Source organism: Eptesicus fuscus, chromosome 3, assembly GCF_027574615.1.
Source record: "Eptesicus fuscus isolate TK198812 chromosome 3, DD_ASM_mEF_20220401, whole genome shotgun sequence".
In the NCBI taxonomy this organism is placed as follows: Eukaryota; Metazoa; Chordata; class Mammalia; order Chiroptera; family Vespertilionidae; genus Eptesicus; species Eptesicus fuscus.
Window position 1 is genome coordinate 22,831,457 of NC_072475.1, and position 26,458 is coordinate 22,857,914.

The following is a 26,458-nucleotide window of genomic DNA, read 5'->3' on the forward strand; positions in this document are numbered from 1 at the left end:
TATTTACTAACTGGACCCAACAACGTTTGCACATTTTTTTTTCTCATTATTTGTGCACAGCTTGGACCAACGACCACAGATTACTTCAGTTATAAGGCTCTCTCGTGTGGGTCACAAAATGTGGCCCGCGGATGGGTCTTTGGATACCATCTGGCCCAAACCTTGACCCATCTCCACTTTCCTGAAAAGAGACGTGGAGTTCGAGGCCAAGGGCGATTTGCCCAAGGTCGAGCAGAGGGCGGCCTAATTTTTGTGTGTGGTCAGGCCTACGGACAAGCTATCTCGTCAGTCCGTCGTGGGGAGGCTGGAGGTGGGTTGCCTGGCTGGCACCAGTCCGAACTCTTACCTCCGTGTTGATCCCGGTTGTCATGGCAGCGGCGTATTGTCCCCGCCTCGTCTCTGTGACGTCAGGGGGCCAGCATCCAATGGGAAACCAGTTCTGCGTCCGGCTCCGCCTCTACGGGCGGCCAGCGCCTGACGCGCCCAAGCCAGAAGCGAGGACTGTGCGGGGCAGGCAGGGTCCAGCCGCGGCTGCGGCGAGTTACATCGTCCTCCAGCCTGTCCGCCGCGGCCGAGGCCGCCAGCATGTTCAGGATGCTCAACGGCGGGTTTGAGGATGACCCCTTCTTCTCGTGAGTGTCCGGGGCCGGCAGCCCGCCCTCGCGCGGCAATTGAGGGCTGTTTCTAGGGAACTAGTTTAAAAGCAAAGAGCGAGTTTGAGAGGGCGAAAGCGGGGGGCTCCGGGAGGCCGTTTGAGGAAGAGGAGGACTTGGGGGAGGGGCGTGAGAAAAAAGGGAGAAGAGGACTTAGGGGTGAACGAGGAAGGGGAGAGGAGGTTTGGGGGGACGTAGAGAGAAGCAAGAGAGTTTGGGTCCGTGAGGTGAAGTGAGACGAGTTTGGGGAGCTGGGATGGGAAAGGACTTGGGGGGGGCGCGGAGAGAAGGATTTGGGGCGTGAGGAGAGCAGAGGTCTGAGCAGCCCTCCCCTGCATCCCGCACCCGCGGTGAGAGCTGCTCTCCACTCGGCCAGACTTCGGGTGCCCCCACCCCGCCCTTTGCTTTCCTCCTTCGGAGTGAGGCTTTGCAGGGGCGGTAACTGCCTCTGGGTAACGGCCACCCACCGGTGGAACTAATGGTGAGAAGGATGCATGCTCTCGGGACCTCCCCACACCTGTGTCAACCCCAAACGAGGGGCGGGGGGTGTCTTATAGGGTGGCAGTCCTTCGAAAAGGGAAACATGTTCTAGAACAGCACTTTTAATCGTGTGTTCAGGAGAGCACCACGAGGTTGGAGAGCTGTGCTGCCTCTCACCTCCAGGGGCTTGGGAGTTGCCAGGTGCAGTGTTTGTTTTCCTTGCTCGCCTTGTTGCAAAGCTGGCCTTGTTTGGGAAGGGACTGTGCCTCGGTCAGAAGTACAGCGAGGACAGGGAAGCAGGGAGAGGGTGCATTTAACACCCCGCTGACAAGTGCCAACCTGTGGGCCGGTCCAAGTGAAATTGATGTGATGCCTTAGGAAGATGACATCCAGAAATGAATTAGTTGTTCCATTATGATCTAATTTTCTGTTTTGTTTTTTTTTTTTAAATAAAATTCTCCTTTTGGTGATTATATAAAAGTAATGGCCTAATGTAATTGCATCCCTAGAACAGGAAGATTTGTGATCCTTTTTTTGCCCAAGTGTTTTGCCGGTTTGAATTTTGACTTGGTGTCCTTGATTTAATTAGATCGCTTAAATTCTTTCTCTAGGCAACTTAGGGACCCCCCCCCCCTTTTTTTATTTCAAGGTTAAAATGTTAGCCGTTTACCTTCCATGTAGATTTTCTTAAAGGAAAATATTGACTTAAATGTTTAAAACCACATAACATCAAAGTAATAATTGAGGGAATAATTAACAGTGAAATAGCTACCCTCACATTTAAGGAATCAAAGCTAATGAAACAAAGAGGACTATAGACAATGTAATTAATACCTTCAGGAGACTTTAATTTCTAGTGTGACCAAGAAAGCTCAGTTGTACCAACTCTTCTGAAGGTTATTCATTAAACAGCAAATTCATTTGTGCTGTTTTAGTTCACTTGTTTAGAAGCAATTGGGACATTTACAACCAGTGCCATTTTAAAACAAATTTCAAAGTTTGTATTATGATCTGCTCTTTTAAAAGCCTCTGAGAGTAGGGACTAAATATATCCATAGATTAGTGGAGCTGTTGAAGTGGTTCTTATGAAACTGTGACATCAGTACAATGGGTAAAGAAGATTATGATACACAACAGGTCTGTTGTATTATGTCCTTGATTGTATCAAAAAGAGCAATGGCCTTAACTAAACTGTGAATGTATAATTAGCACCTTCTTTAAGATGTCTAGCAAAAGTGTAATTTAAACCCTTGGGTGGCTCTTTTGAGCAAAGGCAATGAACCCAAGGGTCAGGGTCAGAAATAGTAACAGACCACAAATAGTAGGCATGCCTCAAAGAACTCTCTTCCCTGTGCTCACGGTGGAAAAGACCGTCAGTTACAAGTCAGTAGGTCTTTCAGTCATCGCCTTCTTTAAAGGTAGGAAACTGTATCATAAAAATGTAGGATAAAATTATTGTTATTAACTTTATAAAACTGACTCCTGCTTGTAATTTCATTGCTCCACAACTACCTCTATAGAGAGTAAACATACTTTGGAGAAGTTATAGAAAACAAAACAAAACTGTGAGTTTATATTTATTTCCGGTAACGTCATTTGACCTGCCCGTTTTACCCCAACCTCAAACGAAATGAATATCCATTAATTAATATAAGTCAAACATAAAGAATTCATGCCATCTTTTATATAAGCATTATCCCTATTGCTAACATTGTGTGTCTGGTCACTGGGCTCCCTGTGGACAGTTTGATGTCTGACATGTAGAAAGTTTTCAGTAAATACTGTGTAATGATAATCTGGTTTCCTTTACTCTTTGTCTTGTTGTTACTCTGGTATTTCTTGCTGAAAGCAATTATTTGCATTCAACAAACGCCATTGTTGATGTGGCACTTTCTAATTTGAACAGTACCATTTCCTAAATAATCCATCAGTTCAGAATCAAGGATATCAATATAAGCAAACTTTGTTACTTTACTAATTATTTAAGAGTGAGAAGATTAAAAATATATACTACTTGGATATAAAATAATAATAATTCAATAGTTTGAAACTGGTAAAATACGGTGGTCAAATCGTCAAATGCTTAAAATATCTGAGTAAAAACACAATTAAAATAGTGGTTTTAAGTTCAAATATATTCGTTTTAAATGTTTACCTTCACATAATAGCACATATTAAATTTCAACAGAAAATTAAAAGGAAACTTTAAAGTGATTTCTTAGTTTGTTGTATATATTTGGGATTTTTTAAATATTGGTATCTTCTTATGTTGCTGAGCTGAAGTTATTTCAATGAAAATCGATTTACGGCATACCTTCATATATACCTTGTAAATAAATAATACTTGTAATTTGGTTAAAAACACAAAGGCTAAAAAAAAATGGTGGTACTTCCTGGCATGCAGTTTTCTCTCAAAGATGCTACTTCCCCCTCCCATTTATATTTTCTAAAGAAGAAATAAAAATATTTATGTTTGGGCAGGAAAACTAATTTGAGGTTAAAGTTATTTTGGTATCCTATACCCTGAAAGAGTTGATTATTTACTATAAAAGTATATATCTAGTACAATCTGAAAATTTCTACTTTGTACAGAAACATGAGTCTTCTGAGCTACGGAAATGGATTTCTGATCGTGCAAGTCTACAAAGAATATCTATGTTAGCACTTACAAGCTATTAGATATTAAAGGCTCAGAAGCAGGTTGACATGTCTATCAGCCTTATTTTTAATCATAAATTGTTAGCATTTCCTTAAGGCACCCAACTCTTCATATGGGCACCATATGTGTCTTTGGTCAAAGAACTGCATTTATTCACAGGATGTTGTTTTTCCATCTCCTTGATCTTCACAGAAGCTGAAACTTACATTTTTATAATCTCTACTTAAATTCTTTAAAATTTCATTTTGCAATTTGGAGAAAATTGGAGGACACTTCTTTGGCATATTCATTGACTGAGTTGAAAGTAAATGTATTTCATAGACAAGAAAGATATTGACTGATATTTTCTTTTCTTAATATGTTCTTATTGATTTTTTTAGAAAGAGAGGGAGAGGGATAGAGAGATAGAAACATCGATAAGAGAGAAACATTATCAATTGGCTGCCTCCTACTGGGGATCAAGCCCACAACCCAAGCATGTGCCCTGACAGGGAATCACACCGCGACCTCTTGGTTCATGGGTCAACGTTCAACCACTGAGTCACACTGGTGGACTTGACTGATATTTTCTTGATTGAGAATACTGTCATAGCAGGAAATAGAAAGTACCTTACTAGATAAACTTTTGTGAACAATGTTTGAGGTTACTTACATATTTGTTTTCATACATATAGTTTGAGGTAAGGTCTTCATTAAGATGACATAGTTTGGTGCTAAATAGTATTCTAATTCTAATCATTTAATAAAGTTAGCTTTAGAGTACTCAGCTAAAATTTAAAGTTTTCATTTTTAGGATCCCATTTTAAGACTCCTCACAGCTACTATGAGTTTTAGCACTTAAAAATTTATGTTCTCAGAAATATTTTTATAAGGATATTTCTTATAATTTAATTATACATATTTTAGGATATCATATTTATAGAATGAGGTACTATAAACCCTAAAATGAAAGAATTTTTAAGGTAGACTTGATTTGGTGCATTTTTTGGTTCATTGGGTAGTTAAGGAGTACAACACATTTATGACAGTTGGCTGGGTCAAGAAATGCCATTTGATAGCATCTAATCATATCTTAATGCTTAGTTCTATCAATAAACATTATAGCCTGGCTGGTGTGGCTTAATGGTTGAGCATAAACCTATGAACCAGGAGGTCACGATTCGATTCCCAGTCAGGGCACATGCCAGGCTTGCAGCTCAATCCCCAGTAGAGGACCTGCAGGATGCAGCTGATCAATGATTCTCTCTCATTATTGATGTTTCTCTCTCTCTATCCCCCTCGCTCTTGCTCTCCAAAATTGATTAAAAAATATATCTATAATAATAAAAGTGTAAAATGCTAATTAGACCAGACGTCCTTCTGGATGACCTTCTGGATGAAGCCGGGGCTGCGAGGGAAACCTGGATCCTGGGTGCCAGAGGGAAGCCGGTGCCGGCAGCCGGGGGAAGGAAGGCCTACTCTTGTACAAATTTCGTGCATCGGGCCTCTAGTATTTAAAAATAAAAGTAAACATTATAACTATTCATGCAAAAGTAGGGGAGTACTTATAGGATGGGAGGGGTCATAGTCATTCCTACAACTCACTTAGTATCAAAGGTTTATGCCATACTACCATTTTAAACTGTGCTTCTAATTATTGGGGAAATAGATTGGCTGTAGCTATGTAACTCATTCTTCAAGTATTTCTTGGGTTTCTACTATATGCTCAGCCCTGTGGACTCGAAAATTTGTAGAAGTTGTGGCCCATGCCCTCAAGATTTTCTTATGAATGTTACATATATTATTTCTAGCTTTAAAATTTGGATCACCTGATGTATTTTCTTTACGTACCCATACACCTCATTGAAACTCGGGAACATTTCTTTATTATTAAGAGAATCGTAACAATCTGCTGGCTAAGCAAGCTTTTGCTACTAGTACGTATAGTTGAAGGAAGGAAAGAAGGAATTTCCCTTGATGAATGGAACTGCCATATCAATCTGAGACCCTTATGTAATACATAATGTCATGGTTTTTATTTAGAAGTATAAATATCTATATTCTTATACAGGCTAAATAAAATTATAAGCTGTGCCCCCAAATATATATGTGCATGTGGATATATACATATGTATATTTGTATTTGAGCCTTAAAAGCAGGACTTATCTGAAGTGAAACTATACCAGCCCTTAAAAAAAAAAAAAAGCCAGCTTTCATGCCCTGTCCAGTGTGGCTCAGTTAGTTGGGCCTCATCCCATGCACCAAACAGTTACTGGTTTGATTCCCAGTCCGGGCATATGCGGGGGTTGCAGGCTTGGTCCCCTGTAGGGGGTGTTCAGGAGGCAATCAATCTATGCTTGGCTCTCGCATCAATGTTTCTCTTTCCTTCTCCCTTCTCCTATCTCTAGAAAAATAAAATTAAATTAAAAAAACACGTTTATGTTAAAATTATTCCAAACAGGCCCAGAATCAATTTAAGAGTTAAAATTTGGGTGGAAGGGAGTAACAATTTATTTTTTCCTAGCTTGTGATAGATTAATAACATGGAGTAGAAAAAGTACATTTAGTACCAAATGTCACTATGCTTGGTTGTGGTTTGTGTCAGTGATCTTGAAAGAGGCAGTATGGCCATCATAATAGTATAAGTAAAATTTTCATGGAAGAATGAAACATTAATTTCAAAGGAGAACAATATGAACAGATAGAAATATATAAAAACTATTAACTTCTCACCTGATAAACTCTGCATTGGGTTAATTTAAAAACGTGTTAAAACAATTGTTGGCTACTGCAAGAGATTTTTGGCTTGAACAAGAGAAATCTTGAAGTCTTATCTGCAAGCAGTTGCTGTTCTGGGTAGACATGAGTTGCACTCACTTCAGGGTCCAGCCAGATTTCTTCCTGAGTGGTCCAGACAGGTGCAAAAGCCAGGCTGCAAGCCCACTTTCATCTTAATGCTTTTTCCAACAGGCAGCCTTTTGTTGTTGTCACTCAAAAAATAAAGATTTCTTTTTTAGCATTTGTCCTACATATAAATATACCTACTCCTATTTAAATAAAGAGAACCCTGGGCAACATTTTAAATTAGCCACATTTAGTTGCTGAATTTCTAACCCAATTGTATGTAATGCAATCAGAAAAATAAGATTCACTAAATTGCATGTTTCTATAGGAAAATAAACTGTTTCATAATCATTCATCCCCAGTACAAAATTTCATATTCCCTTAAGTATCTTTCTTCATTGCATTTGAAGATATCTAAAGGGAAGGTGAACTGGTTTTCTTGAGTGATGAACATTTTAATCTCCATACTCATATACATACTAGTGACCTGGTGCACGAAATTTGTGCACATTAAAAGGGGATTAATTAGAGGAAATAATTTAATATTGCTATTTGCCCTTTCTCTATAATAGAAGTGTCAGAGATGAAAGAAAATTAGTAAAATGTATATGAAAACCTTCCTCCTGTCAGAGTCTGGGGCACACCACGGGACCCAGAGTCAAGTCTCCGCCCACCCACATGCACCTCAAAAATCGCGTGAGACCCAGACCCGGCCACCCCCCACCCTCCTGTTGGGCTAGATCCAGACCCAGCCAGTCCCACCCTTGTCAAGCCCTGCCGGGCAGGGGTCATAGTCTCAGGTCCCCTGGCCCAGTGCCAGGATGGGGGGCGTGGCCTGAGGTCCCCCAGCCCAGACCGGGGCAGGGGTGTGCCTTGAGGTCCTCCATCAAGCCCCGCCAGGTGGGGACATGGCCTGAGATGCCCTGTCAAGCTCCGCTGGGTGGGGGACATGGCCTGAGGTCCCCTGTCAAGCCCAGCCAGGTGGGGGTTGCAGCCTCAGGTCCCCCGGCCCAGCACCAGGAGGGGGGCACAGCCTCAGGTCCCCCGGCCCAGCACCAGGAGAGGGGCGCAGCCTCAGGTCCCCCATCAAGCCCCACTGGGTGGGGGCGCGGCCTGAGTTCCCCCAACCCAGCACTGGGGGTGCCCCTTGAGGTCCCCTGTCAAGCCCCGCCAGGTGGGGGTTATGGCCTCAGGTCCCCTGTCAAGCCCAGCCAGGCATGGGGGCGCAGCCTCAGGTTCCCTGAGGTCCCCTGTCAAGCCCCACCTGGTGGGGGGCACGGCCTGAGGTCCCCCAGCCTGACGCCAGGGCGGGGGGCGCGGCCTGAGGTCCCCTGTCAAGCCCTGCTGGGTGGGTGATGCAGCCTGAGGTCCGGTGGGGGAGGGGGAGTGGGAGGGCATAACCTCAGGTCCCTGCTGATTGCTTGTTAAGGCTCCTTATGGGAACTTGGCCTCAGCTGTGGGTGCAGCCATCTTTGTGATGGAGTGATGGTCAATTAGCATATTCCCGCTTTATTAGCTAGGATTCTAAGCTCTAAATATTCAGTGAATATAAAGCTCTAAGTAAGTGGGCTCTTTTTTGAATCATTCATTTTAAAATATCAGGTGATATGAAATCTTTTAACTCTACGTAGTTCTATTTCTTTTTTATTCTTTAAAGACATTTTTATTATGAACTATTTTAAAAGTATACTACAAAAGTGTATGTCAATACTGTGTACCCAATACCCAGGATTTCAGAATTGACACCTGCTACATTTATCTCTATATCTGCTGCTGCCTCCAAAGTGTTTTAAAAGCAAATTCCAGACTTTCTATTTTCTCACCTCACGTATTTCCCAATACATTAATCTATGAAAAATGTGGTTATCTTCTTACATAACCACAATATCATATTCACATCAAACAAAATTAACAAAAATCAGATTTATTGGTATCTTCGGGCATTATCATTGAGATATGAAATACTTTATTAATCCTGACTAGAATTTATGTTGTTGACTGCCCAAGGTGGCCTCTACCTGGTAACAGAATTTTCCAGTCTTCTTTTTGCTATTTCCCTTAGAACTAGCTTATGCTACCAGAGATGTGTTACTTTGTGTTTAACATTTTTATATCATAAAGGATAAAGATATATTTTTATTATTATTCATAAGTGAATTATAGTAAATAACAAGAACAGTTCTGTATTTGTGAATATTAGGTCTTTATGAAATATCTATTAACTATACACTGTATTTATGAATAATGGATTTTTATGGGATAACTAGGGCCCAGTGCATGAAACTCATGCATGGGTAGGGTCCCTAAGCCTGGCCAGCAATCAGGGCTGATCTGTGGGGTGACAAGTGGAACAATCGGGGGACCCCCCCACACTGGCACCCACCTTGGCTGGCATGGCACCGCCCACTCACCAGCCCCGCCCACTCACCAGCCCCGCCCCCCGCCACCACCGCCTGTCACCTCCCTCTGCGAGTCGACCAATGGGGCGACCGGGCCGGCCTGGGGCCTGTGGGCTGGGGGCAGCTCCTGTATTGAGCGTCTGCCCCCTGGTGGTCAGTGCACATCATAGCGACCGGTCGTTCCACCTGTCGTTCTACTGTTCAGTCAATTTGCATATTAGGCTTTTATTGTATAGGATTCTATTCTAAAGTGTTCTTTTGTCACTTTAACAGACATATTAGCTCAAAATACTTCATTATAGTATTTATCTGCCTATTATTTAAATTCCAACACTTATTCTTATGTGATTTTCAACAGTGATTCTTTTCATGCACACCGAGAAAGTATGCGACAGATGATGAGAAGTTTTTCTGAACCTTTCGGAAGAGACTTGCTTAGCATCTCTGATGGTAGAAGAAGAGCTCGTAATTGTTCAGGACGTGATGATGGGGAGAATTTTTTGACTGTAAGTTCTTTATTTTAAAGTTAGTGGGAATTTGAAGAAAGGTATTATTTGAAGAATGTATCTATCATGACAGGATATGACTAATACTTACGTTATGGAAATTACTACTCTATAATGGGAGGGACTTGTTGGAAAGCTTACCCCTTTAACAATGAACTGTTAGCTATATAGAATTTCACTATGCTACCTAAACTTTTAGGATCATATGGTTATATATTATAAGCCAAACCTTAAAGCATTGTTTTTCATATGTATATGTATGATTTGTTCTCACCTTAGAAATGCCTCTCATGTCTTAAATTAGTACAGGCAAGGACATATATTTCCTGTCCCATACAATTTTCTTTGCCACTTCAAAATAGCAGCCAAAGCTATAGCATAATTATCACTATTGAACCAGGAAGAGCCAATCTTCTTCATAGTCAATTGACTTCTTCAAAGCCAATCTAAAGTTTTAGATCTTCAAATTTTATATTAACTTTTAACTGTATTCAAAAGTCTTGCATAATTGCAGTATATTTTCATAAGTCTTGTCTGAGAGCAAAGCTAAGTTGCAAACATACACAATAGCAACAACAAAAATCTCAGGCCTGGCCGGTGTGGCTCAGTGGTTGAGCATTGACCCATGAACCAGGAGGTCACAGTTCGATTCCTGTTCAGGGCACATGCCTGGGTTGTGGGCTCAATCCCCAGTGGGAGGCGTGCAGGAGGCAGCCAATCCATGATTCTCTCTCATCATTGATGTTTCTCTCCCTCTCCCTTTCTCTCTCTGAAATAAATAAAAACAAATTTAGAAAGAATCTCAGGGTATTTATATATCTTGACTATTTTCTTTTCTGTTTATTTCTATTGCTTTTTTGGTCTTAGGAATGGCAGTTCTAGAATAACAAATCCATAGAAGTTTCTATGAAGATGAATCTCTGCAATTGGAATGTAGATATTTGGAACTCAGTGAACATTAAATTGGTCAATTAGAAAACTTCCAGAATCTTCCAGATAAACAAAAACACCTTTTCATATTTTCTGTTTTTAATCATCTTAAATAGAGCAAAATATTTTAAATACTTCTAAGAAGTTTAATGGACAGAATTACATTTACCATATATATACTGTATATATATACATACATTCATACTAGGGGCCCAGTGCACCAATTGGTGCACCTTGAAAGGAACTGTGGGCTGCAAGGCTGTGGTGAGCACAGGGGTGGGTCTCGGCCCATCCTCCGCTCCCCTGCCAGGCCCCTCCCACCACAACCTTGAGTCCCTGTCTGCCAGCAGCCCCGTTCCCACCGCCACCACTCCCACGTGCTGATGGCGCCCAGTGATTCAGGCCGGTGCCAGCAGCAGGTGCGAGGGGCCGGCGCAGGCAGTGGGTGCAAGTGCTGGGCAGGACCGCAGTGCATGGGAGTAAAGAATTTTCAGTAACCACCAGAGGCTAACCCTGATGACAGCTACTGGTGCCCCGCCTTGGTCTGGTGCCCCGCTCATCTGCTCCACCATCCCGCCATGGCTGACGCCCACCATATTTCATGCCTGCCCCCTGGTGGTCAGCACACATCATAGCGACTCGTTGTTCGGTTGTTCCACCATTTGGTATGTGTGTGTGTATATATATATATATATATATATATATATAAATTTCTATAAAAGTCTAATATTAAGATCAAAGGATAAATTGTCAAAGAGGGCAGAAAAATCAAATGTGACATTCTAAAATTTTATCTTTCACATGACCATTGAAATATTTTGTATTCTGCTATAACCATAGCAAGGGAAGAATAGAGCTTTATATAGTGCTTTGTATTTATGTCCTAAATGAGCTACTCATAGCTTTTGTGAAAGAAGCAAGAAGTGACAATTTTGTTCCCTGTAAGTATAGAATGGAGATGTGTTTGTAATTCAGCTGTAAAGTTCTTACTGAGGCTGCCTGTTCCCATCAGCTGTAAGCTGCTGGTCATTCACTGGAAATGGAACTTAATCTTTCTTTCCTGGGTATTTGTGCTTAAAACAAAAATTAGAAATTGACTGCAGAAGATGAAAGAGAGTAGTGCTAAGTTTGAAAGAGCACAGCCAAAAAAAACAATAGGCTTTTTGAGCATGCTAGCTGAACTTTTAATACAAAGCTTCTCTCTTTTTGTGAAGTGAAGTTTCAAAATGAGTGTTTTGGTGGAGCAGTAAGCTATTATGCTGATGCTTTTAAAATAGACACCTTGATCCTTTTTTTTTTCTTTTTGGGGGGCCCATTTCTTGACATTTGTCATCTTCACCAGCCATATTATGAGGGAAAATAGAGATTCCTACAAAGGAGAAGCATCAGCTATGCCATTTCCTTGGATTTGTATTGTTAGCATTTTCTTCAGTTCATGATTTCTTTATGGGGCTATTTTTAAGCCAGTTGTCCATTTTGAGAAGATTAATTTTATTTAAAACTAGATAATTTAATCTTTAATGTATTTAATTAGGCAATTTATCATTCAAGATGTGACATGTGAGAATCTGACATTTAGATTGAGTGTTGGTACCAGAGTCAATAAAAAGAAATAAAAAGAGGAATTCTTTTTCTTTCAGTGACAAGAAATAGAAGAATTTTATTGGTGCATCCAAGACACTTTGGAGATTACTGTTGTAGATATACAGTAATAAATATATATCATTTGATATACAATTTTTAATGTAAACACAGTTTTTTTCTATTTTTCAACATAAGTTACACAGGGAAAAAAATCACTGACTATATATATAGCTTTTACCCAGAAATTCTATAATGTTTTCAACATTTGAAACTCTCAAGTAATGAAAGTTTTTCATTTGTATACATGTGTCTAAAATTTTCTTTTTATTCATCTTTACCTATTGAGAAGTATAATTTTTTAACTATAAATTTTTATTATTCCATCTATTTTACTTAACATTCTTTTGCCTATTGAGGCCTTGAATACTTTTAAATCTGTGTGTGTGATCCTTTCTGAAGTCTGTATTTTTTATTTCATAAATTAGTTCTTAGGAGATATTTATTAAAATTTTTGTTCAATATCTCTGCTAATCTTTTGAGATGTTATTAATGTGGATAGATTTTTACTTTTAATCAGTTACAGGCAAGATTAACTGATCTTTTAAAAATATGGATTAGCAGAGCAAAGGAAAGATGATATAATCTTAATCATTATACATTATGTTTTAATTAATTTTGGTGTGAATTTGCTTTCCCTTTGAGATATGTGTGTATTAAGCCATAGCAAATATTTTTTAACTGCCTTTAATAAATACTAGAGTAGTCATATTTAAAAGTGATATATGGTGTCTCCTACTTGCCTGCCAGGCTCCTGTCAGACTATACAATGAATAATAAGCAGGGAATTTTAAAAATATATGCTGAGTTCTGTTTGATTAAAAGGTTCTGTAATATTACTAGCACTGAACTATGTGAGTATATAGTGCATTGCTTTCTTTTCCTGGGATTATCATATAAATATCATAACCAAAATTAATTGCCTTTTTTTTCTAGGCAGTGAATTCTCTTGTGCCTTTTGGCAGTTTTGGTGGTATGGTTCGTATCATGAGACACAAGCCATTTTAGCACTGTTTCCTAACATATTTATTTTTCATTAACTCAAGCAAATTGAATTGGCATGCCGCTTTACTTTTATAGTAGTGGCTTTTTAGTATTTGTACTGAAAACCTGTTTCATGAATTAAGTTTATTTTAGAGTGTGTTGGCATGTGTTTTCTGAAGTAAGTCCTATCCACATATATAAAATCAGTCTTCAGAAATAAAAAGTACATCTTAATAAATGAATGAGCATTCAGTTGATTTCCGAAAGGGATTACAAGTTGGAGACATGCTTATGATGACTTTCCAACAGGCAAAAAAGCACCAGCACTTAGGTCGACAAGCATGTTTGGCAAAGCTCAGACCGGCCGCTTTCTCTAGGTCTCTACTGGCAGCTTGTGCTGCTTTTTCTTTCCCATGCCCAGATGTGCCTGCGCTGCACCCAGCTTTTCTCCCACCTGTGTTTCTTTGGGCTTGTGTCCTGTGTTCTGTAATGCTAGTTTCTAACACATTGGAAGGCAGTCTGAGGAGTAGCAGAGAATAGCATGACTTTGGAACATTTCCTATGGATGCATCTACACTCTCATGAAAAAGTTTTTTGTGTTGTTTTTTTTTTTTAATTCTCTTGTGCTCGACTTCAACCATTTGTATCCTTAAAGTTTAACCTTCCTGATCAGTTTCCAGTGGGACAAGTGACAAAGAAAAGGAGCATTTATAGCAGAGTTATCAGTAAAATGATAGGAAGTTTGACATGCTGTGGAAAAAGCCTGTAACCTTTTGGGGATAGGCGGGTAGAGGTCAATCAGAGAAGACTCCACAAACCTTACGGATTAGTAGGAGTTAGCCAGGAAAAACAGGGAGGGGAGAAGAGTCCTCAACACAGAGGAAGCAGCACCTGCAAAGACCTGGAGGCTAAGGAGCGCAAAAACATTGAGGATCACGTGGCCCCAGAGTATGAGTTGAAGAGTCGATGTAGAGGAGGATGGAGAGGTAACCAAGGACTTCTTTCAGCCTGGTAAGGACTGTGGACATTATCATAAGAGCAGAGGAAGCAGTTGATCAATTTTCATCAAAATAGTAATAGAGTCAGGTTCTCATTTAAACAGATCATTGTGCTTGAAGGGGATGGAGAAATTAGAAGGGACCACAGTGGAGGCAGGGCGGTCATGAGGCTGTTAAAGTGTGAGTAGCATTCACGATCACTTCTGCTTGGGTAATGGCTGTGCTGATAATGAGAAATAATCTCATTTGAGAGAATTAAAGAGGTGAATAGATAGAACTTGGTGATTGATAGGGTTACGGGGCAGTAGAGAAAGAGAATCCCACTGAGATAAGAAACAGAGCAGTGATATGGTGTAGATATGAGGGCAGGAATGGCCAAAGGGATCATTTCACTTTGGGGCCTCTTGTGTTTGAGGCATTTGTGGGTTGTCCGGGTAGATGCACCTATCTGGTAAATAGTTGGATATAGGGGTTTGAGCTGAGCTAGAGAGAATTTGTTATTCATTCAGCAAATATTTATTGAGCCTTCCTATATGCCAGGAAGTATTTCTAAAGTATTGGGAGTATAGTAGTGAATAAGACAGCCCTACCTTCTCAGAGGTTCTTTTTATAGAGTGGGAAAACAGACGGCAAACAATAGCACGATTTCAGGTCGTCCAAGTACTTCCAAGTACTCTGAAGGAGATGACGCAGGGTAATGATACAGTGAGGGAGGTGAGCCGAGATTAGTTTAGATAGGGGGCCTTTCTAAGAAGGTGGTACTCTAATGCTGAGCAGAAACTATCTGTGCTGAGTCGGGGGAGCATTCTAGGCAGAGAGGAAAGCATGTGTACAAAGTTCCTGAAGGCTTTGTGAGCCCACTGGAATCTCAGCTGTAATTTGTACCCCTACTTTTTGTCACTTACGGTGTTGGGCCACCCAGAGAAGGTACAAATACATCTTTTGATGGCTGATTTGACAGTGAATTGAGAATAGGGCAGAACATACCCAAACATCTGATTGTCTCTTCTTTCTTCTCCCTCTTCTCCTATTCCTTGGCCCAGCTCCCTTTCAGCTCTTTAAGAATAGTGTCTCTCATACAGCCTGGTTATTTAGAGTACTAGAGGCCTGGTGCATGAAAATTCATGCACTTGGAGGGGGGTCCCTTAGTCCAGCCTGCCCCCTCTCGCAGTCCGGGAACCCTAAGGGGTGGGAGGCAACCCAGCGATCAGGGCAAGGCGACGCCCCTATCATACCTCTGCTGCTGCCACTGTCAGCAGCACAAGCCTCAGCTGGCCCTGGTTACCTGAGCCTCGGGCAGCCCTGGGCAGCTGGGCAGTCTCCATCTGATGCTTGCCTGCACCTCGGGCCAGCCCTGGGGGGCTGGAGGGCTGAGGGTAGCGGGGGTCTCTGGAAGCAGTCGTGCAGCGGGGCTGAGGGAACTGGGTGCCGCCATCTTTGAGGGCGTGGCATTCAATTAGCATATTCCCTCCTTATTGTCTGTGGGCACCACCACTTTTGTGACCGTGTGAGGATCAATTAGCATATTCCTTCTTTGTTAGATAGGATTTCCTGAACCTCTGAAATGCAGATTAATTATATTGCAGCCCAAGGATGTATCAGTATCTCCTCAATGTGCATTTGTGTTCTGTACTGTGTTAAGTGCGTGTTCTAAATATTAACAAAATTATGGGAATTTGGTTTTCCCATCCATTTTTTTACTAGCAATAAAAACCCAGCAGAACGCAAAATCATAAATAGGCCTATGATAATTTTTTGGTGAGTCCTAGCTTGGCACACAGCAAAAGGATCTCCAGCAGGGCTGCAATATCAGCACTGAATCACAGTGCCTAACAGGATTCGAAAGACTCCTCCTGCTTGAGTGACTTGAACCAAACAGTCTCTCTGTTTAATAGTAGTAGACAGTGCATTGGGTGGAACATTAGAATGTGTGCTTTACTTTTTAATTTCTGGTGAATATTCCAGTGATAAAACCTAAAATTATTATAGATTTTTCTAGAGCAGTTTCTCAGATGTGACACTGCTGACACTTTGGGCTGATAATTCTTTCTTTTTAAAAAATATATTTTATTGATTTTTTACAGAGAGGAAGGGAGAGGGAGAGAGAGTTAGAAACATCGATGAGAGAGAAACATCGATCAGCTGCCTCCTGCACACTCCCCTACTGGGGATGTGCCCACAACCAAGGTACATGCCCTTGACCGGAATCGAACTTGGGACCCTTGAGTCCGCAGGCCGACACTCTATCCACTGAGCCAAACCGGTTAGGGCAATTCTTTTTGTTTTTTAATAATTATAAAGTCAGTGTGTCTTTTACTCTTTATTGTTGAAAGTATTACATAGGTCCCCTTTTTCCCTCATTGACCTCTCTCACCCTGCCCCGCCCCTCAACCCAGGCCTTCACCACCCTGTTGTCTGTGTCCATGGGTTATGCATATACACACATGAGTTCATTGGTTGATCTCTTCCCACCCACCCACGCTCCCCTGTCTTCCCTCTGAGGTTTTTCAGTCTGTTTGATGCTTCTATGTCTCTGCGTCTATTTTTGTTCATCAGTTTATGTTGTTCATTAGATTCTACATATGAGTGAGATCATGTGATACTTATCTTTCATTGACTGGCTTTATTTTGCGTAGCATAATGCTCTCCAGCTGGGGGCTGCCCTATTCTTTGTAAGATGTTTAGCGGTATTCCTGGCCTCTACACACTATATGCTAGTCATACAGCCTCCTCAGTGGTGACAAACAAAACTGAGGATTTCCCTGGAGAACCCCCCTGGAGTCACAGTCTCTCTTGTTTGAGGAACCACTGTTCTAGAGGAATTCTCAGCTCTCCTCCTAAAGGAGCATGCATTAGGCTTCAAGGGTGTGTGCCCTATGAGCCTTCAATGGTAGGTGGCAAATTAGTAGAGTGAGTGAACCTCTATCACCTGGACCCCACAATGATGAAAAGAAGGGCTGGCTCAACTTCTGTCAGCCATGTGGTACTGGTGGGGGTGACACAGGTATCTTATGCCCAAGTTTTATTTATTTGTGTGGTGGGGTATTAGAGGGAAGAAGGAGAGATTTGAAGACTAGTCTATGCTAGAACTGTCCCAGCCCAGAATACATCAGTGTTTATATATTAGCTAAATATGTTTTAAGAAAGTTGATGAATGATACTATGTATATATTTATATGTTCTTGCACATACAGGGTGGGGCAAAAGTAGGTTTACAGTTGTTCATATGGAAAATAATACAATAATCTATATATATAAAAGCCTAAGTGACAGGCCGGCCGGCCGGCCACTTGGTGATGTGCACTGACCACCAGGGGGAAGATGCTCAATGCAGGAGCGGAAACCACAGATATGGAAACATGAAACAGACATGGAGAGGGCGAGAAGAGATTAACCAAAGGTCTTATATACATACTAGAGGCCCAGTGCGCGGATTCATGCACCAGTGGGGTCCCTCAGCCTGGTCTGCGGGGATTGAGCAGAAACCGGCTCTCCGACATCCCCTGAGGAGTCCCGGATTGCAAGAGGGTGCAGGCCAGGCCGAGGGACCCCACCAGTGCACCAACCCGTGCACCAGGCCTCTAGTTAATAAATAGTAATATAAGAATAATCTCGCCGAAACTGGTTTGGCTCAGTGGATAGAGCAGTCGGCCTGCGGACTCAAGGGTCCCAGGTTCGATTCCGGTCAAGGGCATGTATCTTGGTTGTGGGCACATCCCCAGTAGGGGGTGTGCAAGAGGCAGCTGATCGATGTTTCTCTCTCATCGATGTTTCTAACTCTCTATCCCTCTCTCTTCCTCTCTGTAAAATATCAATAAAATATATTTTTTTAAAAAAAGAATAATCTCTGTGTTTTGCATACTCACAACTGTAAACCTACTTTTGCTCTATCCTCTATATCATGTGTGTGTGTGTTTGTGTATGTGTACACACATGTATGTATGCATGTATTTATAGTGTTATGGCTCCCTAATCATTTATATGTTGGCTATTTTGGATTTTGTGTATGCTTTAATTCTTTTCTTTGACAAATCATTTTCATTGTATAGTCTTTAAATTATCTTTACTTGGTCAATTACTGCATGAGATCCCACTGCATAAATCGAGAAAAAAGTTTCAGCTGTTTTGGAATGGTTGATTTGTTTCCATTGTGTTATAGTTATAGTTAATAACATACTTCCTAATATCCTGTAGCATACAGATGTCAGCCCTTTTCAGGCAATGGACCGAATGATGTTAAATATGCGAAACAGTATGCAGGAATTACAAAGAAACTTTGTAAGTACTAAAACATTGATGAGAACGTTATTTTCAGTTATTGGTACCCGATATTATAGTGGCTTTCAAACTCTTTTTAACCATGATACACAGTAGTTAAAAAATATGTCTTATCCATAGCATCTACCTTTGATAGTGATGTGATAAAATAACACTTTCACCAAAAAAAAAATTTATATGTATGTCCTATGTCATGGTATAGTACACAATACTTGTGTACTAAATAAATATATCTGAAAAAAAAGTTTATGAAAATGATCATACTATTTACAATATGTGCTGATATATTCTATTTTATTTCAGATTTTTTAAAAATCCTGGTCACAACCCACACAATTGATTTCACAACCAACAAGTTTGAGGAAAATAGCATTAATTAACTTTCAAAGTTAAAAAAAATCAACCTCAAAAGCATTTGTTCTGCTGAAGGTCACTATTGTAAATGAACATTTTATAAGAATTTAGATTTTTAAATTATTTTATAACTTGTCTACTTAAAAGCAATTGTATCATCTAAGAAGTTAAGTTTTAGTGTTTAAAAAATTCTGAAAATTTTAGAATGATGTTTAGACACTGAATTAGATCCACATCATCCAAATACTTATAAAGTAGTCCTACCACTCTTACTTTTCTACTCAATATTCACATCAAAACAATAACTTGATTCAATCTGAAGAAGGCCCATGTTATTTAGTCTTCTCATTTGAAATCTAAGGATCATTTCAGAATGATTTTAGTAATTAGCAATCTGGTACCCACAGGAGGTATAAAACTCTTGGTGTATGGTTAATTGGCTCAACGTTGGCAAACTAGCACACAAGCATCAACCACTGACTAAAAGTATCACAGCATCTATATTTAAGTCTAAGCCATAGGTCTTTGATCCCAAAGACTTAAGGATCTTTGAGTGACTCGCTTGTTTTCCTCAGTAAGAGGTGGGAATTGATGGCTAAAAAGGAAGGAAGTTAGGACCTTCCTGGTGGTGCCATTTGGATATAACATACTGATAGCATAGTATCCTTAGTAGAACTTCTGGTTGTGTTATTACTTATTTGAGTTCTCTGACATTAGTTCTGCATATTTGACTAAACTTTCTGAATTTACAATTTATATTTGTAGGGTAACCTTTCAATGGATCCAAACGGACATTCGTTTACTTCTTCCTCGGTTATGACTTATTCCAAAGTAGGAGATGAACCGCCAAGGGTTTTCCAGGCCTCAACTCAAACCCGTCAGGCTCCAGGAGGAGTAAGTATTTTCTAAGCATTCTTAGAGCTTTATAGAGTTGTGGAATGACTGCCTCTATCAAAGGTTAATTATTCAAATTTGACCGGGTTCTGTCAGGGGGATGTGGAGGAGAGAAGACCCCTGTCACTATGAAAAACAATAAAGCATTTTTTGTCTCCCCACCCAACCTTTATTTATATAAATATCTGTTGATGTTTATTAACTTTACATGTTGACAGATACATAGACACTAAAAGGAGTCTTTGTTTCATGAAACAAATGTCTACTTTTAACTTATACTTGAAGTAAATGAATTTTTTAACTCATGGGATATTTCAAGTATACAGGAAGGATATAAAGAATAATATAAATATTCATATGCCTTAAATCACATCATTTTTCTCTATTTAACTTGTCTCTTGTTTTCTTTTTAAGCAAAAACCTTTGCAGATGCAGTTAAAGCTTCCAGTGCCTTCCTCCCTCCTTGGTCCCTTTTCCTTGTCTCCCTCCCTCAAAGAGCACCATTTTCCTATATCTGGAACTTATCATTCTCATGCATGTCTTTATAATTTTGTTACTTATGTATGCTTCATAAATAACATAATGAATTGTTTTCAAGTTTCTAAACTTCATATAAATGGTGTCATATTGCAGTGTCCTCTGCAACTTGACTTTGCTCAATAATATGCCTCAGATTTATTCAAGTTGATATGTATGTAGCTCTGGTTTCTTTAACTTCTTAATAGTATCCCAAATATGATTACATAGCAGTTTTTAAATCTACTTTTCTACTGATAAACATTTGGGTATTTCTAATTTTTCATTCATATTTACAAAAGTCTCCTTGTGCAAATGATCTAGGAATGGCATTGGCTGGGTGTAGGAGGTGTGTATCATTTTCATTAGAAATTACCAAGTTACTATCACACAGTGATTGAAACAGTCAGCTTCCACAAACTCTGGTATAAGAGTTCACATTTCTCCATTTCTTTGTTAGTAATTATAGTAAAAAAAGTTAGGTTTGCCTGTCTAATGGGTGTGAGTGGTTAATTTATTTAGTTCTTACATATTAGTTATATCTTTTAATGATGCTTTTGCAACAGTGCAGCTAATTCACCTCAGACATTTTAATTTTAACTTGCTGTAAATGACATGCATCATAAATGTAAACAGAATATAAATGTAGATGTCCCATAGAGAACCATGTTAATAGCTTTGGCTATCATCGATAGTCTAATAACCCATAGAGTTCATAGTTGGGAGTCATGAGATTCAATCTCATCAACATGACTGCTGAATAATTAGCTGCCCTTACTTATAGGAATGCAAACATGTATTACTATTACATTGTCAAGGGCAGTGTCGAAGGCACTAAGTTTTCTATAATTAAGTTATTCTTTGATTTAACATTTGATTACAATTTTTAAAAAGATTAAATTGTGTTGGTCCTATTTGTCCTAGACATTTTAATTTCAAGCAGTTCAGGAAATATCAGAGAATTATTACCATAATTTTACTGCAAGTTGGTAGTGGAACTGAGTGCCCATTATTTTTAGAACAGTAGACTGATGGTCTAATCCCTGTAGTAAACAGGCCCTGAGGAGTTTAGAATTAAATCCATTTAATGTATCTATATATAAAAGGCTAATATGCAAAGTGTCCCCTCGGGAGTTCGACCAGGAGAACGATAGTTCGATTGCTCGCTATGATGTGCACTGACCACCAGGGGGTGGCGTGGAACATGGTGGGGGACCAGTGGTGGCAGTGGGGCGCTGAGGGAGTGAGGGAAGGAGGAGGCAGGGAGGCGGGGGGAACTGCGCCATGGCGGTGCGCAGGCAGCAAGGGAAGGAGGAGGCAGGGAGGTGGAGAACCTGATCAGCCCTGATCGCTGGCCAGGCCTAGGGACCCTACCCATGCACGAATTTCGTGCACCAGGCCTCTAGTATTTAAAGAATAGCTCATTTTTATTTTCTTTACTTTTACAGATAAAGGAAACCAGGAAAGCATTGAGAGATTCTGACAGTGGACTAGAAAAAATGGCTGTTGGACATCATCTCCATGACAGAGCTCATGTTATCAAAAAATCGAAGAACAACAAGACTGGAGATGAAGAGGTCAACCAGGAGTTCATCAATATGAATGAAAGTAAGTGTTTGCAGAAAATAGCATTCTTCCCAGTAAAGTCAAAATAGCACCTGCACTGGTGGAACTTGAATATTTTTTGTAGAAAAATTTCATAAGAAGTCGTTTTGAGATAGTTTATGAATGTGTAGGAAATACCTTATCAAAGTAATAACATTGTGGTTTCATAATTTCATAGTAGATCTGTTTTTATAGTAATTTTTGGTAATGCTGAGTACTATTTTATGTTTTATGTTTGGGAAATGGAATAGTTTGCATTGTTATTAGTAAGATTCAGTAGGCAAAATGAGTTTAAATATTTCTGATTTTCAAAAAAGTACATTTGAAAAATGTAAAAAAGTATAAAGAAGAAAATTATCTGAAATTTCAACCCAAAATAACTACTATTAATGTTTTGGTGTATTTCTTCCTAATAATTTTATGTATATATCAACATATATACTTTTTTCAAAGTTAATATTTTAGTGTTTATATAATTTATATAGTGCTTATTTTAATTCTCCATTATAATTGTGAACAGTCACCTATGATGTTTTTCAAAAACATTTTGAATGGTTACCTAAAAGTTTTATCATGAATAGGCCATAATTTATTTAAATGATTTGGTATTTTTGGATATTTAGGCTTTTATATCGATAAGATTTTAATTTCTGGTATTGTTAGAAATAGATATAATGTAATATATTACATATCATGTATGTATCAAGTAAATTTTTTCATTTTCTAGATTTTACATTTATTTTTAAATGAATTTGTCTTTCCCATATCCTAATTCTTCTGGCTGTAGTTTTAAAGTTATATTCATCTCCTATTTTCAGAAAGTATCCTGAACAAAAATATTTTAATACCATAAAGGGTCTGAATTATTGTATAATTTTAGAAAGAGAATTTCTCTTAAGGTTGGAGTTTGATAAACTTATTCTTATGCAATGAAATGGAAGCCACAACATCTTAACCTTTTGTTACTTTTAACCTTTATAATTTTGTCATATTGAAATATAATTAACATACTAAAGCAAGATTTAGTGAAGGAATACATTATTATAAAGACAGTCTGAAAGAACAAGTATTGCCATTTATCTGTTGTTGTTATGGAAGTGAGGTTACCTACAGTCAAAATGAGTAACCTGTCTTAGGAAATGGACAACAGAAGCTTGTGAGGTCAAATTACACAGGAAAATGGTGAGGGTGATAGGAATGCTAGCCACAGGAGGAGAGCCCAACTACAGAGGAAAAGGATGATCACTACGGGAGGCACAGGAAGGAAGACTAAAAGTCAGTGTAATTGGGTCAGGGGGTCCCTTGGGTAGAATAATGTGATATCCAGGGAGGTGTGTGTAAAACCAGATCATCGGTGACACAATTATCAATAGGAATAGGAGAGGAACAAACAGAAAAGGAAATACTACCCTGAGCCAGAGACCTTTGTATCTGAAGCAGTTTCCTGCCTCTATCTTGAGGTTAGATTGATGGAAACATCGGGCTAGAATGAAGTTTGTGGGGGGCAAGACATTTACTGGCCGACCGATACCTTAATATTACTCCATTGTTTCGCTCTTTAATGTAGGTGATGCTCATGCTTTTGATGATGAGTGGCAAAATGAGATTTTAAAGTACAAACAAGGGAGACAGTGGTGCAATCTAGAAAACACCAGGATGCCCCGAAGTGTTGGGCATGAGAATTCAGGAGCCCGAGAACTTAAAAGAAGGTAAGGGTTATTTCTAAAATAAATTGTGTTGTGTAAAGAATAATTAGGAAAAAAGTTTCATAATTTTACCTCTGTTATCAAGAAGTTCTCATTAACATCCAAGTTGTTTTCATCAACAATATCTTTTGAGAAAGATGTGATTTACATTATATCTGAGTATTCCACACAAATTTAATTTTATACCTAAAAAACAATAATATTTTAGGATTACATGATTAGTAACTCACTAGCAAATTATGCTTCAGAAGATAAGGGCTAAATCCTCCTAAGGAACATGCTATAATGTAGTTATTCACGTGAAACAGATTTTAATGTAAATCAGAAGCCTCGTGCAGAATTTCATGTGCTAGCATCTTTTATTTTTAAAATACCTGTTTGGAGTTTAGAGCACTAATATTTTCTATAGGAAATCTGCTCCCGTATTAATTTTAGATAGTATTTGTCTCACTTGGAAAAGTTTACTGATAAAAGCCTAACAGTGGTAAGAGTGACTATGAAATCCAGGTCCCGGTGAAAGAAAGCATGTTCTTTATAAACGATCTATAATTTACGGCCCTTTCGGGCATTTCCTGTAAACTAGCACCATGTGATAGAACTTTCTGAAGTGATGTTCCGCAGTGATGAAAATGTTCTATATCTGTACTGTCCAAAAATGTAGCCACTAGCCACATGTAGCTATGGAATCACACACCCTCAGTGGCTGGGGCAACTGAGGAACTGAATTTTATTAACATATAAATGACATTGCTAGTGGCTGCCATCATGGTTAAACTATGCATAGTTAAATCTATCTCAGGAAAGCAGCGGCTGCTTTCTTAAATGTCAAGGGAAATCGTCTGACATATGTTTTTCAAAGCTATTGAGAAACTGTTAAGGTAAAATCTTGCTTAAATCACAGTGATTTTTAACATGTTTGTATTGATTTGTAAACCATTGACCATTTAAAAAAAAAAGTATTAATTTTTATATGTATATTTCTCAGGGAGAAATCTCATCAATGCCCAGGCATTGAACGTGGAAGAAGATCAAATGTTTTCGTGGACAAACTCAACATCAAAGGATCACCTGTGAAAATCAACAAAAAATAAACAGCCTTGCATTTGATATGCTCAGTTTGGGTTGTTTTACAGAGAAAGTAATGGTGCTGGGTAATACACATAAGACCAATCTCCTGTTGTTAAATCAGTACTGTACTTAGCAACTTTCTTCTGATATCTCAGTGTTCGTGGAAGGGCTAGCATTATGTTGTCCCTACTTTAGAAATAAAACTTTGATTTTCAGCAGTGTGGCAAAGTTGTTAAATATTTAATCAAACTCTTCACTTTAAAACATACTAATTTTCAAAACTCACGTGCTGATTTTGCTTTCCCAGTTATTTTCCTGTTGGCTGCGTATTCTTTTATACAAGACTGAATGTGGCACTAGTTCTATATAATTAGTTTTAAGAAAGTTAAATGTTTAAAAAATTGTCTCAATTTTCATTTAACACTACTCTAGGGTCATGTTAATAAGGTTAAAATCATTTACTTCAGATTTCACAATGTGTTATGTAGCCAGCTAGCTTAAAGATTTTTAAAAAATAAAGCAGAACTATACTAGTACTGTCTTGCAAGAAATTTATCATTTTGATAAAATAAAGAGCAAATAGTTCACTTTCAAAGAAATATTTTAAACTGCTAATATACATGAGTTTTCTTCTTATGGTGTCTTTATATGGTATATTTTTCTTTCTATATTGCATTCTTAACATTTATCAGACTTTACACTGACCTTTCTGTGTAACGTCTTCAGGTATTTCTACTCTCCTTTCCCACAAACACTTAATCTGTCTCCACTGTTAACATTCTGAAGTTGGAGTGTCCTTGGAGAAACTCTGCTCAGCCTTTCTGTGACATTTAGAAAAATGCATTTGGTATTCTGCAAACCTGAGTGATTGATTGTCTCAAAATTTCTTAGACAGGTGATGTGTGTGTTTGACTTCCTAAGTCAATTGGTCCCTTTTCAATTATACCATTTATAAAATCATCTCTAGCATTTTTATTCTAGAATTAAAGCATTAATTTTTATAGAAGTTAGGTTTGAACTCTATTAGAATATAAAATCTTATCTCTTAAATCTTTGTTGTTTCAAGGGGAAAAAATAGAACAAAAAATCCGCTCTCTTCCTTTTTTAACTTTGGAAGTAGAATTACATGATTGTGCTTACACTCTTCTAGTTTTCTATATCATATCCTGTTCATTTTACTAGTTGGCGTTTCATGCCTTTAATGAGTCACTAAGATAAGATGCATATGCATCAATTAATTTTTATAATGGAAAGTGATTTAGCATGTATTAAAGATGTTAGAATTTTTCTTTTCCATATACTTTAGTGTACTAATAACATAATATAACATATTGAGTAGTTGTCAAAAGGCATAAATTTTTAAAAAATACATATTTTATTGATTTTTTTTTACAGAGAGGAAGGGAGAGGGATAGAGAGTTAGAAACATTGATGACAGAGAAACATTGATCAGCTGCCTTCTGCACCCCCCCTATTGGGGATGTGCCCACAACCAAGGTACATGCCTTGACCAGAATTGAACATGGGACCCTTCAATCTGCAGGCCAACGCTCTATCCACTGAGCCAAACTGGTTAGGGCAAAAAGGCATAAATTTTAAAGAACACTTTTGCATAAATTTACTTGATAGAGCAGAATCTCAAGAGTAGATACTGTCATTATTCTTCTGTTGCCTAAATCATTATACTGATAACTGGAATCCCTATATTCAAATGTGAAAACACTTTATAAATAATTTTTCTTAAAACAGTACAACTTCTGTGCATCATACAGCCATTAGATAATCCAATTTATTTACCGTGGAAATTAAGAAAAAAATGAAATTAAAGCTATGGGTTTCTTATCCCAGAGTACTTCCTAAGGGGCCACTAGACAAATCTTTATGTTCACATGATGCTGAAAATGAGGTTTTTTCCAGAATTTATTTTTACCATAATGCTGAAGTCAACCAGTATAAAAAAGAA

General features: G+C 38.8%; 1 protein-coding gene across 3 annotated transcripts; it reads left to right on the plus strand.

Annotated features, from left to right (window-relative positions):
* The first annotated feature begins 469 nt into the window (after positions 1-469).
* Positions 470-24,534, plus strand: MLF1 (myeloid leukemia factor 1). 3 transcript variants are annotated; one of them, XM_054711005.1, is made up of 7 exons: positions 470-632; positions 9,374-9,521; positions 18,269-18,352; positions 19,472-19,600; positions 21,565-21,724; positions 23,289-23,430; positions 24,417-24,501. In XM_054711005.1, the coding sequence occupies exons 1-7, from the start codon at positions 586-588 to the stop codon at positions 24,499-24,501; spliced, it is 795 nt and encodes a 264-aa protein (XP_054566980.1). In that variant the 5' UTR covers positions 470-585. The 3 variants fall into 3 exon arrangements, with proteins under 3 accessions (XP_054566980.1, XP_028002304.1, XP_008140457.1); XM_008142235.3 differs by having other exon boundaries at positions 471-632; positions 24,413-24,534; XM_028146503.2 differs by lacking the exon at positions 18,269-18,352 and having other exon boundaries at positions 24,413-24,534.
* The last annotated feature ends 1,924 nt before the right edge of the window (positions 24,535-26,458 follow it).

Bases quoted from the DNA above. Each gene is read 5' to 3' on its own strand.
- MLF1 (XM_008142235.3), top strand. From the start codon at position 586: ATGTTCAGGATGCTCAACGGCGGGTTTGAGGATGACCCCTTCTTCTC. The intron at 18,353-19,471 runs GTAAGTACTAAA...TTATATTTGTAG, and splicing joins AGGAATTACAAAGAAACTTT to GGTAACCTTTCAATGGATCC. The intron at 23,431-24,412 runs GTAAGGGTTATT...TATATTTCTCAG, and splicing joins GCCCGAGAACTTAAAAGAAG to GGAGAAATCTCATCAATGCC.